Source organism: Lepidochelys olivacea, assembly GCF_965140295.1.
Source record: "Lepidochelys olivacea isolate rLepOli2 genome assembly, chromosome: 17".
NCBI lineage: Eukaryota > Metazoa > Chordata > Testudines > Cheloniidae > Lepidochelys > Lepidochelys olivacea.
The window spans coordinates 3,757,404-3,773,151 of NC_140427.1; the positions used below are offsets into that span (position 1 = coordinate 3,757,404).

Sequence of the window (15,748 nt, forward strand, 5' to 3'; positions counted from 1 at the left end):
TAAACACATCTACAGTATCGTCACTAACATTACTGTTTGGAAATGAATGGGACTCTAAACCCTCCATGTGTTCTGAAAGTAATATTTAACAATATATGTTTTTGCTTCCTTAGCCTCTCAATTTGGAGTGCTCTCAATTTATCTTTTCACTTTTGTTTTGTGCTTTTTGAATAGGTAACACAGTTACATAATATACAACAAATGAGGCATGACGTAAAGAAACATGATTTACAATGTCAATGGATATGTTTTAACCAAGTTCTGACTAATACAGAATATGGAAACTAAAAAAGCTATGGGTTTCAGATGTGTATCCTTTTACGTATTCTACAGGTGTCATTATCTCATCATTAAGTGACTCAGATTAATTAGCAACTCTTTTTAATCTATAATTATTGGCAGTGTTTTATCTTCCCATTTTGTCAGCTGTACAGCAAAGAAATTGTTGTCTAGCAAGTTTGTCTGTCTCCTGCCAAATTTCAGGCGTAACCCTGTGGTGTTGCAGTTTAAGTACTATACTTATACACGGAAACTGCACCCAAACAAACCAGATGACACAAGAAGGGTGCCTCACATTTTTAGGATGGTTTTAAGATTCAAGAGACATTTTTTGTTTATTGTGCTGTTTCATCTTTTTGGATATAATAGCAGCATTGGTGGCAACCACTTTGGAGTTATTTCTTACAACTATAAGCCACCTTTTCTATACATGAATGGGAGCTTCCTAACCAGGGTAAGTCATCTTAGAGCTCAACTGGATACAGATTGCAGTATGATGCTCATATGGAGAATGAAGGCTTTATGTGACTCTTCCATTCTTTAACAGGCAAAGGGTAAAAGGGTTCCTGATTTTTAAATGGAGTAATTTTTTTGTGTGATTTATTAACCCAGGGCTGTGTGACATGACAAATCTTGACTCCTAAGTGTATAGAGGTGAAAACAGATAAAGTGCTTTTATGTATACTTATCTGATCCATGGTGACATTTTGTAATTTGTAATCTAGTGAACATAGCTTTTCACAATTGTTTTGGGGGAAAAAACACCAAAAATGTCCCCTGGACCAAACTAAACTTTAAAAATATCTTTTTCTGAAGGACTCAAATGTTACGTTCACTTCCAGAAGCAGAATGGTAGTTAGATCAGATCCTTAGTGCATCTATAATGCTAAGATCTGTTTAAAAAAACCCCCTCTGATTGATAAATCCTGTGTTCCTTAAGGAAGAAATTATTTTTCCCAGAGGATTCTGCCATTTTTGTAAAAACAGATTTTCTTGGGAAAACTCATTTTCCAATAGGGAAAAATTGGGTTCTAGTTTAGTTTGTCAGGGCCCAACCACAAAACCTCAAAATACTCACTCCAAAAACAGTGTGAAAACGTTAAGGAAAGAGGAAAAACAGGACCAGATTCTTTCCCCAGTGAGGGTTGTTTTGTACGTTTACAGTTTATGCTAGTCAGTCACATATTAGAGAGTTCCAACTTATGAAAGGGAGTGTGAATATTGTTGTGCAACACCTAGCACAATGGAGCCCTGATCCCTGATTTGGGTTTTTTTGGGTACTGTGGTAATACAAATAATAACAATAACTGAAGAACAAAAAGAACGGCTCTAGGGCAGAAAAGACTTTTTTAAAAAATCGTAACAAGAATGAATAGAAATCATTGCCAGTAGTGTTTTTTTTTCTTCTGATAATCTAAGGAAGAAGAAGAGGAGTCTACCATTCCACGCTGCCCCACTTCACTGTTTTTGTTTTTTATTTGTGTTTTCTATATTTCTTAACCAAGACGATTGTTGTTACACTGTGATTGATATATACATAAGGTTACTCAACGTGACTGCTTGCAGGATAAGGTACTACTCACTGTAAGGAATGCATAATCAGGTCTCGGTATAGTAAATTATGCCCTTACCTCATACCTAAAGTACAAGAGATATCTACTGTGCTCTAAGTATACTCCACTTCAAATTATTTCTTAATGCTAAGAACCAGCTGAATATTTTTATTGTCACATTCAATTCTGCAAATAAGTCATGAAAGAAGTGGCTGATAAATAATGATAGAATAGATGGTCAGAGTAAAAACAGAAATTCACAGAGAATCTGGAGCACATCTCCTGTCAGTTTATGACAATAAAGTAACCCAACTTTAGTTTGAATAGCATGCATCATACAAACTGTATCTCCAATCATTTTACAGATCAAAATTATGTAAGGTACTGGAGAGAGTATGGTATAAATTACAGAAAATAATAGTGAAGGAAAGGGTATTGAATGGTAAAGAGATTATCACAATCATTAGACCAATAACACAGAGAGGGAGAAATTAAGGACACATGGGCATCCCAAAATTAATGATGCACACATTAAACTTCTACTGTCTTGAGTGAAAGTTGCATGGGTGTATCTAAGTAGAGAATTGAGTTCTATGGGGCATATTTTCAAAGGCCCCGATCTGGCCTCTAATTTTCATGCTTATTTTCAGTTGATGCAATCAAATATGGGCACTAATGATAAACTTTAAATCTTTAACTATCTACTTCTCAGGCACAGTAGTTAGCTATTTCCATTCTACCATTTGTGCCTTGCCTACATTCAATTACTGGTGCAAAATTAGATCCCTCATTTAAAAATGTGGCCCTGTGGATGAGATTGACCATCCAAAGCCCCTAAATAGTTTTGAAAATTCTCAGCTGAGATATCTAGAAACTTTGTCTCACCTTTCCTCCCAGATTCTTTCTTCTGTCTCCTTTCTTTAGCACCACTGACAACTTCATTATTCTCCCCATCACCCAGATATACAAACTTAATGTTATCTTTGAGTCCCCACTTTCATCTGCTCCACCCCCTAGTATTTTGGCTCTTGCTAAAACCTGTCACTTTTAAGGGCTTGTCTACATGGTTAACCACTGTTAAAATTTGTCCTTTCCTCTGTAGGTCCATGCCTTGGTCATCTTTCACCACACCAACTGTAACTACCTCTTTGCATCTTGCCTCTCATCACTCCAGTCTATACAGAAGTCCATTGGTAAATGGACATTCTGATGACATCATTCTCCCTCTGTTCCCCCTCTGTTTCATTCCTCACTGGAACAAAAACAAAACCTTTCAAACATTTTTGTGAAGCAGAATTGTGTTGAAACAATCTGCTTTTGGATTGAAAACCTAAGCTTTTTGATTTTGTTTCTTTTGTTTCTCTCTCCCTCTTGAAGTGATCTGAGAGTCTTCCCTGGACCTTGGAAACCTTCCCATCTAAAACTTCATCGGAACCAATACATCTCTGTGAACCATTTTGGCCTTGATAAAACAACATAATATGATGAAAAAAACCTCTGTACCAGCTCTACAGAGCTTTGGCTATACTCTTATTTCCTCCTACTCTTAGCCTTGCTCCCATAACTGCTCTCTTTGTGTGCTTCTTCCACTGTCAATTTAACATCAGCTTTCATGCTGGTCTCTATGCTTGGAACACTCTCCCTCTTCTTTGTCTACTAGCAGCTCTCTTCTTTTTACTTTAAGTTCCTCCTTAAAACCCATTTCTTTTATGAAGCTTTCTAATACTAATCTCCATATCTGTCCTTTCACTAACTTATGTTTGATTTATTTATTCCATGTATCATATTTGTCTCCTCCTCAGGATAGAGATCATGTATTTTATGCATTCATAAAATGTATTGTTATGGCACTCCAGAATAGATACATAACAAAATAACTTATGAACTAGACAAGACAGTAATCATTTGTTCTTGGCTGGGTTAATATCAAATGTATCAGTTTAATAACTGATAAATCATGTATCTGTGGACTACTGTATGTACTATATTTGCAAGGTGATGGACAATGGCCTATTCTTTCCCTCATCTAAGTTCTCTGAGCTCTTAAGTTCTATTCCTATGCACCTTTAGTACCATAGGGGATAGTATGTTTATATAACAGAAATATTGAGTGAATAATGCTGCTATTTCTCTTTATGAATGATTTCTATGCAGGTATGATTTGTATTTATGATACTTATCCAAATGTTGAGTTTTTGAAGTTGCATTTGTTAGACTACACATTTTTCCTGTAAATATATATATAACAAAAACAGAATATACAATAATATTTTATTTCTGTTTGAGTGTTAAACCCAGGCTTGCTGGGGCAGGGAGACTACTGAGCATTTCTGACTTCTTTTACACTCCATCTAAAGACAAAAGAAACAGCAAAAAGAGTTTATTTACAGGTGTTAGAATTTGCAACTTGTCTATTCCCTATACATGCTTCCACACATAAATGCATATTTACCTCATTGATTCTTCACCCAGCTATTCATGTATGCCACATGTACGCCTTGTTTATCACTCCAGCCATCTTTGGTTTTCATGCACTCTCTACGATCTCATTTTCTTATTTTGTTATTCCCATGTTAGAGGAATCACAACACTGAAGGAATGCACTCCCACAAATGTAAAATCCACCTGTACTCCTATCTAGTCAGGGAGAGTTGAGGCCAAAAGTTGGGGAGAAGAGATCTTCTTTAGGTTCCCCAGAACCATGAAACTCTGAGATGAAAAATAATTGTTATTTGTAGCTGATCTTGTCCATCTCCTGCCAGTCAATTTTCCCTTCAGTACATTCTTCTTGAGTACCGAGGGCGCTTTCACCATTTTCCTGGAGAAACTACTCTGTCACATCATTGAACTTTTTATTTCTATTTACAATAAAAGTATATCTTAAAAGATGCTAAAATTAACTTCTTCATTCGAAATTATCCTTAGTGATTATAAGTGGTAACCTAGAATATTACAATGACAAATAGTTATTACTTCTTATGAAATCAGTGTTCTGAATGTTGATGGGCAGATGCAAGCACCAAAGTCCTTATGCTACATTCTTCATGTATAACAGGGCCATAACTTGTCTTCATCTTCTCTCTGTACTAGTTTTATGGGAGTGGCACCAGAACTCAGGAGTCCCTGGAAGTCCAGGTAAAAGGCTTAATTTTTCATTGAGCTCTGCCCCTGGTGTTAGTAGTGTCTACTCAGACCTTGCTTCTGCTGATCCAACACTTTGCAGAGTTTCTGCTTTCATCTAACTTCAGCACCTTTAGTGTCTGGCACCAACCTTCCTATATTAGGACCTAACAGAGTTAATATTGCTTGACTGCTAAAACTTATTGGTTTTCTAAAGTTATCTAGGTTAAAGTATAAATAGACTTTTACATTAATAGCAGACTTCAAAACCCTCAGTGTTGCTTATAAAAGTTACTCTGTTCCTTCTGATACTTGAAATAATATCTATTGCCATATAAATGGATGGGCTCCCTTCAATTACATACTGAGAATATACCTAAAAAGAACAGGAGTACTTGTGGCACCTCAGAGACTAACAAATTTATTTGAGCACAAGCTTTCATGGGCTCCAGCCCACTTCATCAGATGCATAGAATGGAACATAGATATAAATATAGATATATACACACACACACAGAGAACATGAAAAGGTGGAAGTAGCCATACCAACTGTAAGAGGCTAATTAAGATGAGCTATTATCAGCAGGAGAAAGAAACTTTTGTAGTGATAATCAAGATGGCCCATTTAGACAGTTGACAAGAAGGTGTGAGGATACTTAACATGGGGAAATAGATTCAATATGGGTAATGACCCAGCCACTCCCAGTCTCTATTCAAACCCAAGTTAATGGTATCTAGTTTGCATATTAATTCAAACTCAGCAGTTTCTTGTTGGAGTCCGTTTTTGAAGCTTTTCTGTTGCAAAATGGCCACCCTTAAGTCTTTTACTGAGTGACCAGAGAGGTTGAAGTGTTCTCCTACCAGTGTTTGAATGTTATGATTCCTGATGTCAGATTTGTGTCCAATTATTCTTTTGCATAGAGACTGTCCGGTTTGGCCAATGTACATGGCAGAGGGGCATTGATGGCACAGGATGGCATATATCACATTGGTAGATGTGCAGGCGAACGAGCCCCTGATGGCGGGGCTAATGTAATTAGGTCCTATGATGGTGTCACTTGAGTAAATATGTGGACAGAGTTGGCATTGGGCTTTGTTGCAAGGATAGGTTCCTGGGTTAGTGTTTTTGTTGTGTGGTTGCTGGTGAGTATTTGCTTCAGGTTTGGGGGCTGTCTGTAAGCGAGGACTGGTCTGTCTCCCAAGATCTGTGAGAGTGAGGGATCATTTTTCAGGATAGATTGTAGAATTCTGATGATGCGCTGGAGAGGTTTTAGTTGGGGGCTGAAGGTGACAACTAGTGGCGTTCTGTTTCTGAACTTTTCCTGGACTTGTGGTATCATGTCATGGGATGGGTTACCTAGGGAGGTGGTGGAATCTCCTTCCTTGACAAAGCCCTGGCTGGGATGATTTAGTTGGGAATTGGTCCTGCTTTGAGCAAGGGGTTGGACTAGATGACCTCCTGAGGTCCCTTCCAACCCTAATATTCTATGATTCTATGTCATCCTTGATGCTGCTCATGTTGGAATCTATTTTAATCAAAGATACCACAATATATAAATCTCAATCCCCAATATATTAAATAGTACATCTTTTGCAAATGAAGAACCTTGAAAAATATTACAATTAAGATTTGTGTTAGTGTACATAAGGAGTAGAAATAGTCAATCTGATCATGTGATGTGTTAAAATGAAGATAAATAACTATGAATCTATCTATTACAGAAACATGATTAAAGATAACAAAGAAAATATTCCACTCATGGCCAAGAGAACAAATACATCAGGTCCTCCCACTACAAACCACCAGGAGAAAAAGCCGACTGAAAACACTCCCACAAAGAAAAGGTAGAACACAATACTTTCACAAGACCAGCCTTAGACAATTTATTAGACATGGCAGATTGGTGCTATTTGTAAAACCTTTTATTATCTTTCATACAGCAGATACTAACATTGAAAGAATTGCTAACAGCACACATGGAATGTATGAATGAGAGAGTTCTGATGAACGTAGTGTATGCTGAAAAAGTAACTGATGTACTTATGATACTATTAGTAGTAATAAGCATTTATATGTAAATGTATACAGTGCTTTAGGAAATGTGGACAAAGACATAGTGCTTGCTCTGAAGAGCTTACAGTCTCAGGCTCCCTATCTGGCAAGCTCATGCCTCATGTCAATGAGGCTCGCTCTCTGCAGGCACTGGAGTCAGCCCACATGTATGAGCTTGCAGGATCGGGGCCTCATAAAGATCAACAGTTCAAATATGGGAAGGTTTAGAGTGAGTTTGTAATTAGATCATTTAGGGAAAATCTGGGTTTTAAGGAAGCATTTAAAGAAGAGAGCAGTGTTGGCAGAAAAGAAATGAGAGGTTCTCTCAAGTATAGGGACATATGGATTGATACAAGAAGGTGTGAAGTCAAAAGTGGAAGGAGATGAGGAGTGGTAAGGAGTGTAGCATATGGTGAGAAATACCCAGAAAAACCTTCATACATGGAGATTTTCTGTAAAATGTTCAATTCACTCTATTTTTCATGCTTAATAACCCATATCACCCATATTTATTTTTATGCATATTTTATACTAGTTCATTAATATTCTGATTAAAGATTTTGTCTATTATGAATGGAGAAATACAATACAAGTGATTGTATTCATCCTTCATATAATGCCACCGAAGTCACTGAAGTTACTGCAAGATAGGGATTAATTTGGCTTATAAACTTTGATCCTGCAACTGATTCCTTTAATTTTGTTGACTGCACAATACAAAATATAGCCCAATCAGAAAGGCCCCAAGATAATTTAATATTGCTTTAGCATCCATGATAATTTTGTTATTGATCTGAGTGATCACCTTAAGCAGAAGTGATGCAAGCAGCTGTCACAATCTGAAAACTCATGGGCTGGCCTGACTTCTCACTCTATCATTAAATCCAGATGGGGAAATAAGACCAGTTGATTTTCTTTTTCCATGTCCCCTTCATCTGGCATCATTGGCCCTCCAAAGTACAAGGGTAGTCCTGCATAAGCCTAAATTTGAATCAGTGTTTGTAGTGCAATGTGGGCAACAGGAAGGATGTCTGAATTGGTCACTATATATACCTAATGTTTCAAATAGAAGCAAATTTGCAGAAGACTGGCAAATATGTGTGGCCATTAATCATAAGTTGCTTAAGTTCATTTACCAGATTCAGGCTTTTGGCATCCATAGTAATAACCTTAGGCTTATTACTAACCTCTCCCATCTTACATTAGGAGCTAGGGTGTGGCACCAAACATTCCTGCTATATAAGAAACAAAGATCACATGAGTTTTAATTACAAACATTAACATACTCCATTTAATTATATGTTTCTGTACTGGTATATGTCTAATGCTTTTAAACATTTCAGTCCTTGGGTATACCATCACTGGCAAGCTCGGAGGTGATTTCACTCTCACCTAAGCAACATGTCTCATTCTCTTATACTTTATTTTGGCAATATATATTGTAAAAAGTACAATTTATTTCTACCTTTTTTAACTCAATGAGATATGCGTTAACTAAAGGCACATCATTAAATACAGGAAGATCTCCATGTGGACTGGGAGGAGTGCTGCAATGATGTTGGAGCATAACTAGGTTGCTTTCATGGCTAGTGTTTCCTGTGGCATGGTTTGAATATGTAAGTGTGACAGAGTGGGGAGGGTTGACCTGGGGATGTTGCGGGGGAGTTTTAGTGGTACTGTCTGCATTGGTGGTAGGATATCAAGGTGTGACTTCACTTGAGGGATGATACCTGAGCACGTAACCTGAACCCAGGACGGGGCTGGGGCCAGGTGACACCTGCTGCCTGGGAAAGTGGACAAAGGCTGGAGGAGGAGCCGGGGGTGTGGTTAGAAGAGACTGCTGGAGGGGGTTTTCAGTTTGGAGCTGGCTGGGGAAACAGAGGGAGACCCGGGGCCAGGGTCCAAGCTCCCTGCCCCCCAATATGGACTTGACTGAGAGGGTCCTGTTGTCTGTACCTGCAAGCTCTGTTTTGGACTGTGTTCCTGTCGTCTAATAAGCCTTCTGTTTTACTGGCTGGCTGAGAGTCACGGTGAATCGCAGGAAGTGGGGGGTGCAGGGCCTTGTCTCCCCCACACTTCCTGACAGTAAGGACATAGGTATTCGTTGGCAGTTACTAATTTTTTTACTCATGGTATGTCTCAGAGAATCCATTTTCCCCAGAGAACAGAGGAACGGCTTCAGGCATGACGTTATGCCAACCTCCAAGATACATGTGACCCAATTCATTACTGCCTTGTGGCTCGTTTGTGCCAGGTATATTGACATAAAGGAGCTGTGAAGACAGCAATTCTGCTCTGGGGAATTCCCCCAACATAGGACAGTTCTCTCTTGGTGTTGAGCTAACATAGTCAGCCCTTGAAGGAGTTCCCACTCCTCCCACCCAATGCAGGGACTGTATCAAGGACAGGGCCATAGTGCTACGTGAGTTGGGCATTCCTTTCTGCCCTCAAGGTTCATTGAGGCCATATACAGTTGGTTGCCAGTCAGGGCCGTCCCAAGACATCCCAGGACAGGGGACACAGAAGAGTGGCATAAAGCCACCTTTCTTCCATCCTTTGTCAGCCACTGTGCCAAGCTCAGACTTCAGTGGAGTTATGATGATTTACACCAGCTGAGAATCTGGTTCATGGTGTGTAAGTAATGGCAAAATAGGGACCTGTTTCAGTCTAGGTACTTCCTGTGCTATGAACAACACTTATCCTCAATATAACTTCTGATACACATTCCTGTTAAATATAATGGGTATTTTAACCTTTGTGTTGTGGAATACGCTTGCATGCACATACAAAATGATAAAAGGTCATTTAAGTTTAAAATACCACATGCAGTGTATTAACACTTTCCTCCTCCAAAGACGGAAACTATGTTAACTAGGGATGATATTACATCACACTATTTTTGACATACATCCACAGGTTGCTAAGCAGCAGCATAGCAGCATTTTGTAAATTGACACTAGGGTGCTTGCTTCAACTGCATCGGAATATTTTGAGAGGGGAATTAGAAAAAAGGAGAAATAATTAGTACCCTACTGAGTATGTCACATATTATGTGAACCAGTATATTTTTCAAGGTGACTCTCAAAGCATTTTAGAAATTTTGAAAGCCAATTTACAAATTATAGCTCATATAGAAGTCATTTCACCCTCCAATAAAATTCAGCCATCATAGATAAAATGTGACAGCTGTTTGAATGGCATCTAGCAACACCAACCATTTACTTCTCCCTACCAATTCTCCATGCTTTTAGAAAGCTGGCCATCAGAGTTCCTCATGAACCCTTATGCTATGTTGTTCAGCATTTCATTTATTTTTTCCACTCTGTCTATAAACTGCAATGCACTAGCTAAATATAGTTTATATTCTGAGGTAGCACATTTTAGTCCTAGATGGTGGAAAGGCCTTGTGTTGTTTAATATGTGCTCTCTGAACCTTTCTGGTTCATTAAGTGTTCATCAGTGTCAGTGGGCTGAGGCGGGATTCCTCCCCAGTTTTTCTTGGATGGAAGGATGATGGCTACAATGCAAAGGATTCAGTGAACAGATTAGAGTGTGCAAGTGTGTGCATTTTATGCGTGTGTATTCTTTGGAGTTACAGTAACATTTTGTGACCTGCACAAAACCCAGATAAAAGTTGTCTCTAGGTTGCAGTGGTGCCTCTGATAATGTCCGGATTTGGTGCCATGTCTCCCAAAGACCTCTCAGAATCTTTTGCCTTGTCTGCCAACACAAAGGATTAAAAATGCTTGGTTGGCCACATGTGTTGGTAGGGGATCTTCCAGTACCAAAAAAGGATAAACACTATTTCAGCACCTCATCGGATGTGATGCTATGCAGCATATCACCTGTACCTAAAGCTGGTCCGAGCTGGGCATGTGCACAGTTTTTGTGTTATGTTGATATTACATTTTGACATGCTTTTCCACTAATAAACTTTCAACACAATGTATCCAACAGTTCACAGTTTTTCTTTGAAATTGAAGGCTTTGAAAGCAATTCATCTCCAAGACAGACATCTCCTCCTGTATTTTCAAAACCCATGGATTCAAATATTCGCCCATGGTATGTATAATATACAGTATATTCATTAACCACATTGCAAACATGGTTATGTTTGAACAACTGCTTGAAAGTTCTGCATAGACGACAAGGCTAAAATGTCAAAAGTGGCCTCTCATTTTGGTTGCCTCAAGGGCAAAATTTCCATTGACTTCAGTGGGCTAGCATTTTCCCTACAGTGACTGCCTTAATCCTGAATTTTCACACTTCTGTCATTATTTTAAAAGGGCCACAGCTAAATAGTTTAGGCCCAAAATTTGGCCAGTCTTAAAATTGATATAGTCCCCTGTAGTCTGAATGATTTTTCTTTTTAGCAACTTGTTTCTAATTAAGAGGGGGAAAACCCCACTGTTTACTTGGTTGTGTCGGGCCTATGGTAACCCGATTTGCCGCAGAACCAGCAGAGGGAGCACAAGTAAACAAAAATCCCTGTTAGATCTTTTCTGCCATCATCTGTATTGGTGATAGCCAAAAATGTTTCAAACAAAAGAGAGACATGACTGTACCCAGGAAATTGAAAAAAAGCTATTTATGACAAATATATAAGAAAAATGAGTGCAGAAAGACCCATTCTATTTTCAAGATTTTCAGTGGTTATTTCTATTAGGTGTCAATGGGACAAATTTAAAATTATGAAAGGAGAGGCTGGATGGCAAAATAAAAATTGAATCAAAGCCAGCTTAATAATGACCAATTGTTTTTTCAATGACTATTTGGTTGTTTATATGGAATTAGTTGACAAGCTTGTTTTCGTTCCCAGAGGACTAGAGCCCAAATCACCACCAATAAATAAATAAATAAATCATCATAATTATATTCCTTGTTTTTTTCTGCAGAGTGATCAGAATGAATGGGAATAGAATGTGAAGCACCATCTTTATTTTAAGGGTGGTCCCTCTAGGCTAGGGCAGAGGAACATTTGTAGGGTAGTGTGGGAAGCCTCACACTATTGTCTGTGTATCCATTTTGTAGATAAATAGCAGATTTCAGTCTTCTGAATTTTTAGGCTGGGATGTTTCATCAGCATTCAATATGTTACAAAAGCAAGTTAAAAAGAAACCCAGCCTATGAAAAAGAAATTGCTAGTGGTCCTTTAAGTCAGACCCAACACTGAGAAAATCTGGAAAGGATGTACAGTATTTACTAAATACAAACTCCATTGCAGCTGTTGTTTTATTGTACAAACATATATTTAGCCCCGTCTTGAACTGCTTATAGGCAAAGCTTCCACCAAAGTCAGCAGTAAACACTGAATGAGCGACTGCCACAGAATACTGTATAGTAAATCTTTGTGTATTTCAGTTCAAGTGTGCGTGTGTATGCAACCCCTGTAGAGTAGCCATTTCAATATTTGTCTTCTGGAAAATGTCAAATTAATAATGAACACATGGAAAAAAGAAGAGTGTAGGCTTTACAATGTAGTATCAAGAGTGATGTGATTAAAAACAGTGTGGAAATGACAAATACAACATTAGGAGCCTGAGTGAAATAAAAAGAAAAACACAAAGTAGGGTTTCAAATATGAAACTTGTTAACATGATAAAATCCTGAAAGTCTTTTCATTTTTGGCCTATATTTTAAAACACACAGAGTGAGTTAAATGATGGTATTAAAAAGCACATTGTCAAATTAAATTAATTTCAGCTTTTTTGTTGATATCGCCTCCCATTATGGAATGAGTCTTAGTGCAGTTTGCCAAGATGTCCTCCTACTTAAGCACTCAACCTTTTCTGTATTTTCTACAGTGCATCTGTAAATGGGGAAGATATGGATTCCCCACAATCTCTTCAGGATGATATTACTGAGTATGCCACAAACATAGACAGTTATTGGTAAGTGGACATAATGTATTTCTGTAGTGTGTTTTCTATGGATTAAGTATATGACAGAGTAGATTTACGGATTTTTTTTTTCTTGTCGTGGTTTAAAAATGAGCCCATAAGACTTCAGGGGATATTGATTTATACATTTGAGCCTTATCAGCAATAAATAAATTCTTTAGAAAGTGTATATCATGCATCCTCATCTTAAATATCTGAGATCAGAGAAAGCCAGAGCCTATAAAATTGCTGATTCCTAGTTCACTGAAGAAAATGCTGCATCTAAATGCCATACACATTGAGCAGTGAGCAAGTACAGTGCTCAAATACCACTACTATTTGTTGGTAACTGAACGCTTTTCATTGCAGAATCCTTTCTTAAAAGCAAACTACTTTAAGATGTTATCTACATAGAAAACTATTAATTTGGGTGGAAGATACGGATGTGGTCACAAGCAGCAAAATGAGGACACACACACACACACACACACACACACACACACACGGATTTAAGCAGCAGGCCACAACTTTTATTAAATTTGTAACGCAAGGGAGGGATACTACCCGCCCATATCCGTACCCACCTATATCAGTCATTTAATTGGTCCCAGTTGGCCCATGGGAGAAAAAAATTCCTTCCTGACCCCCTAAACAGGTGATTGGCTAGACCCACAGCATCTGTCCGGCTGGATTCCCATTCCTAGTTCAAGTGGGTAGTGTGGGGTGCTGGAATGGAGCTGAAAGAGGCTTCACATGGCCCCTGCACTGGGCTAAATCCTGGGAGCTGGGGAATGCTGTCCAATCACCACCCCTCTTCCCCAGCTGGCCAATGGGTGCCAGACTCTCCCATGAGAGGAGCTACCTATTGTCCCTTTGCAAGTGCCTCCCTTCCTTGCTACTGGGACTGTCCATCTTTCACCATCAGCCCCATCAATTTCCCCCACCCAGTTGATGTAGGTAGGTGGCATTTGCCCTTCAGTTCAGCCATCCTAAGAGACAGAGGGAGAGAGAGAGAGATGTATGGGAGGATGGAACAAACAAAACATCATATTATTTAACTTCTAAAGAATAACCACATATAATTGCTGGGGTGATTTTTGGAAAACCTCATTTGGTAGTGATGGGCTTAGTCAGCACTGGAACAGGAAACCTCCAAGGATACCCCAGAGTGCTGAAGGAAGAGCTGTGCTGGTGATTCAGTAGGTGGCAATGATCCTCCAGAGTGGTGTTAGGAACCTTTGTTCTGTTGGATGTGCCGTCTAAACCTGAAACCCTAACTTTGGCCACTAAAGATCCCATGTTGCTTTTTGCAGCATAGAAATATTAGCCACAGAGTTGGCCAAATTCTAATTTGGTTAACTAATGTATCCTGCTTACTTAAATTCCCCCTGCACTTGCAAATGGATATGGCATTCCTTACTACTTCCTATCCTAAATTGTTGTATAGTGTTGTTGCGCGCTGTTAAACAGCTGCCACATTCCACCCCACAGGCAGCTGCATTTCAGTGGTGGGTGAAGTGATTCCTGTACATATAGTTTGTAAAGAGCTCTGGGATCCTTTGGGATGAAAGACCCTATATAAATGTAAGTTATTATTATTTTAAAATAGACTTTGTGCACTAGATATGAAGAAAATCCTATGAGTTTCCTCTCACTTTAATTACTAGGTACAAGATTAATCAGTAAAAGCAGGACTTCAGGGATTTTATATACTGAATTTGGTAATATATTCTTGGAGAATGCTTAGACAATCTTGGAACAGTGTTCAGATAAATCCAATAGTCTGTGACAGAAATTTGTCATAATCTGCAAAATAGAAGGACCTACCAAGTGATTCATCCAAATCTCAGCCACACTGGTGTGCATACTGGTGGAAACAGGTCTCTTCTCATTGATATAGAATATCATCAAGCCATATCAGTTTTGTAATAAAACGTTCAGCAAATATTCTGAAAACTGATGAAATTTCCTTCCACCATCTCAACAGCAGAACAAGTACTTTGTGTACAGTGAAGATGGGTGCAAGTGGAGTGGTGGTGTAGGGAGGACTCTGAATTTACTTATTACTGTGGTGGTTGATGAAGATGGGCCAGGAAGAGGCTATTGGATTTGCACTTACATGGATCCAGTAGCCTAACACCTCTACAGAGGGGTTGCAAAGAGGCAACAGCCCCTACATTCTACCTTCGAGGCTGGAACAACAGTTGTGGAGAGGCTGCACCACTGCCCTGTAGTCTCCCCTTTGTTGTAGGATTTGAATTCCACTCTGTCTCTTCTGAGCGCTCCCCAGAAAGCCAAATTACTTTAGCTTTGAGTGCAAAGGGCTGAATTTTATTCTCATTACATGAGAATAAAAAAAAATCACTTGTAAAAGGTTAACTATATACTACATTAAGTTAAAAATTGCTTTAATAGCCATTTCTCACCAAATAAATTATTTGTAACTATTTTTGGAGGAACACACAAACATTCTTTTGTAATGATGACATGTTAACCTGTGGTACATAACATTTATTTTTCTAAATAAACAAGAGATGATGGAAATGAAATTAAACACATTGGTATTAGCTAAATTTAACCAAGAATTATGATTTTTTGGTTGTTTGTTTTTGTTAACTCAGTACAAACATGTTGCAAGGAGGTCATCGGAACAATGCCCGAAAAAAGCTGAAGAAATATATGTTTAGGGCAGTATCTGAGGGGAATATAGAAGAATTACAATGTCTGCTTATGCAAGTGAAGGAAAGGTCAAATGCATGTAGAAACATGACTGTGCAAGGTAAGCTGTATAGAGTATCCACAGTCCCTCATTTTGTACCATATGTGTGGAAGAGAATTGAGTAATGGTTTTATACATGAGCAAC

General features: G+C 38.5%; 1 protein-coding gene across 1 annotated transcript in view; it reads left to right on the forward strand.

The window, feature by feature from the left end:
- Positions 1-673: 673 nt before the first annotated feature.
- The window catches only part of TRPV3 (transient receptor potential cation channel subfamily V member 3), a 29,021-nt gene continuing 13,946 nt past the window's right edge, over positions 674-15,748 (forward strand). Inside the window, exons 1-6 of the mRNA XM_084651237.1 lie at positions 674-733; positions 4,923-4,967; positions 6,675-6,797; positions 10,963-11,067; positions 12,810-12,896; positions 15,506-15,663. Of these exons, the coding sequence (XP_084507363.1) occupies positions 4,927-4,967; positions 6,675-6,797; positions 10,963-11,067; positions 12,810-12,896; positions 15,506-15,663 (514 nt within the window). The 5' untranslated portion in view covers positions 674-733; positions 4,923-4,926. The remainder of the gene's footprint in view (positions 734-4,922; positions 4,968-6,674; positions 6,798-10,962; positions 11,068-12,809; positions 12,897-15,505; positions 15,664-15,748) is intronic.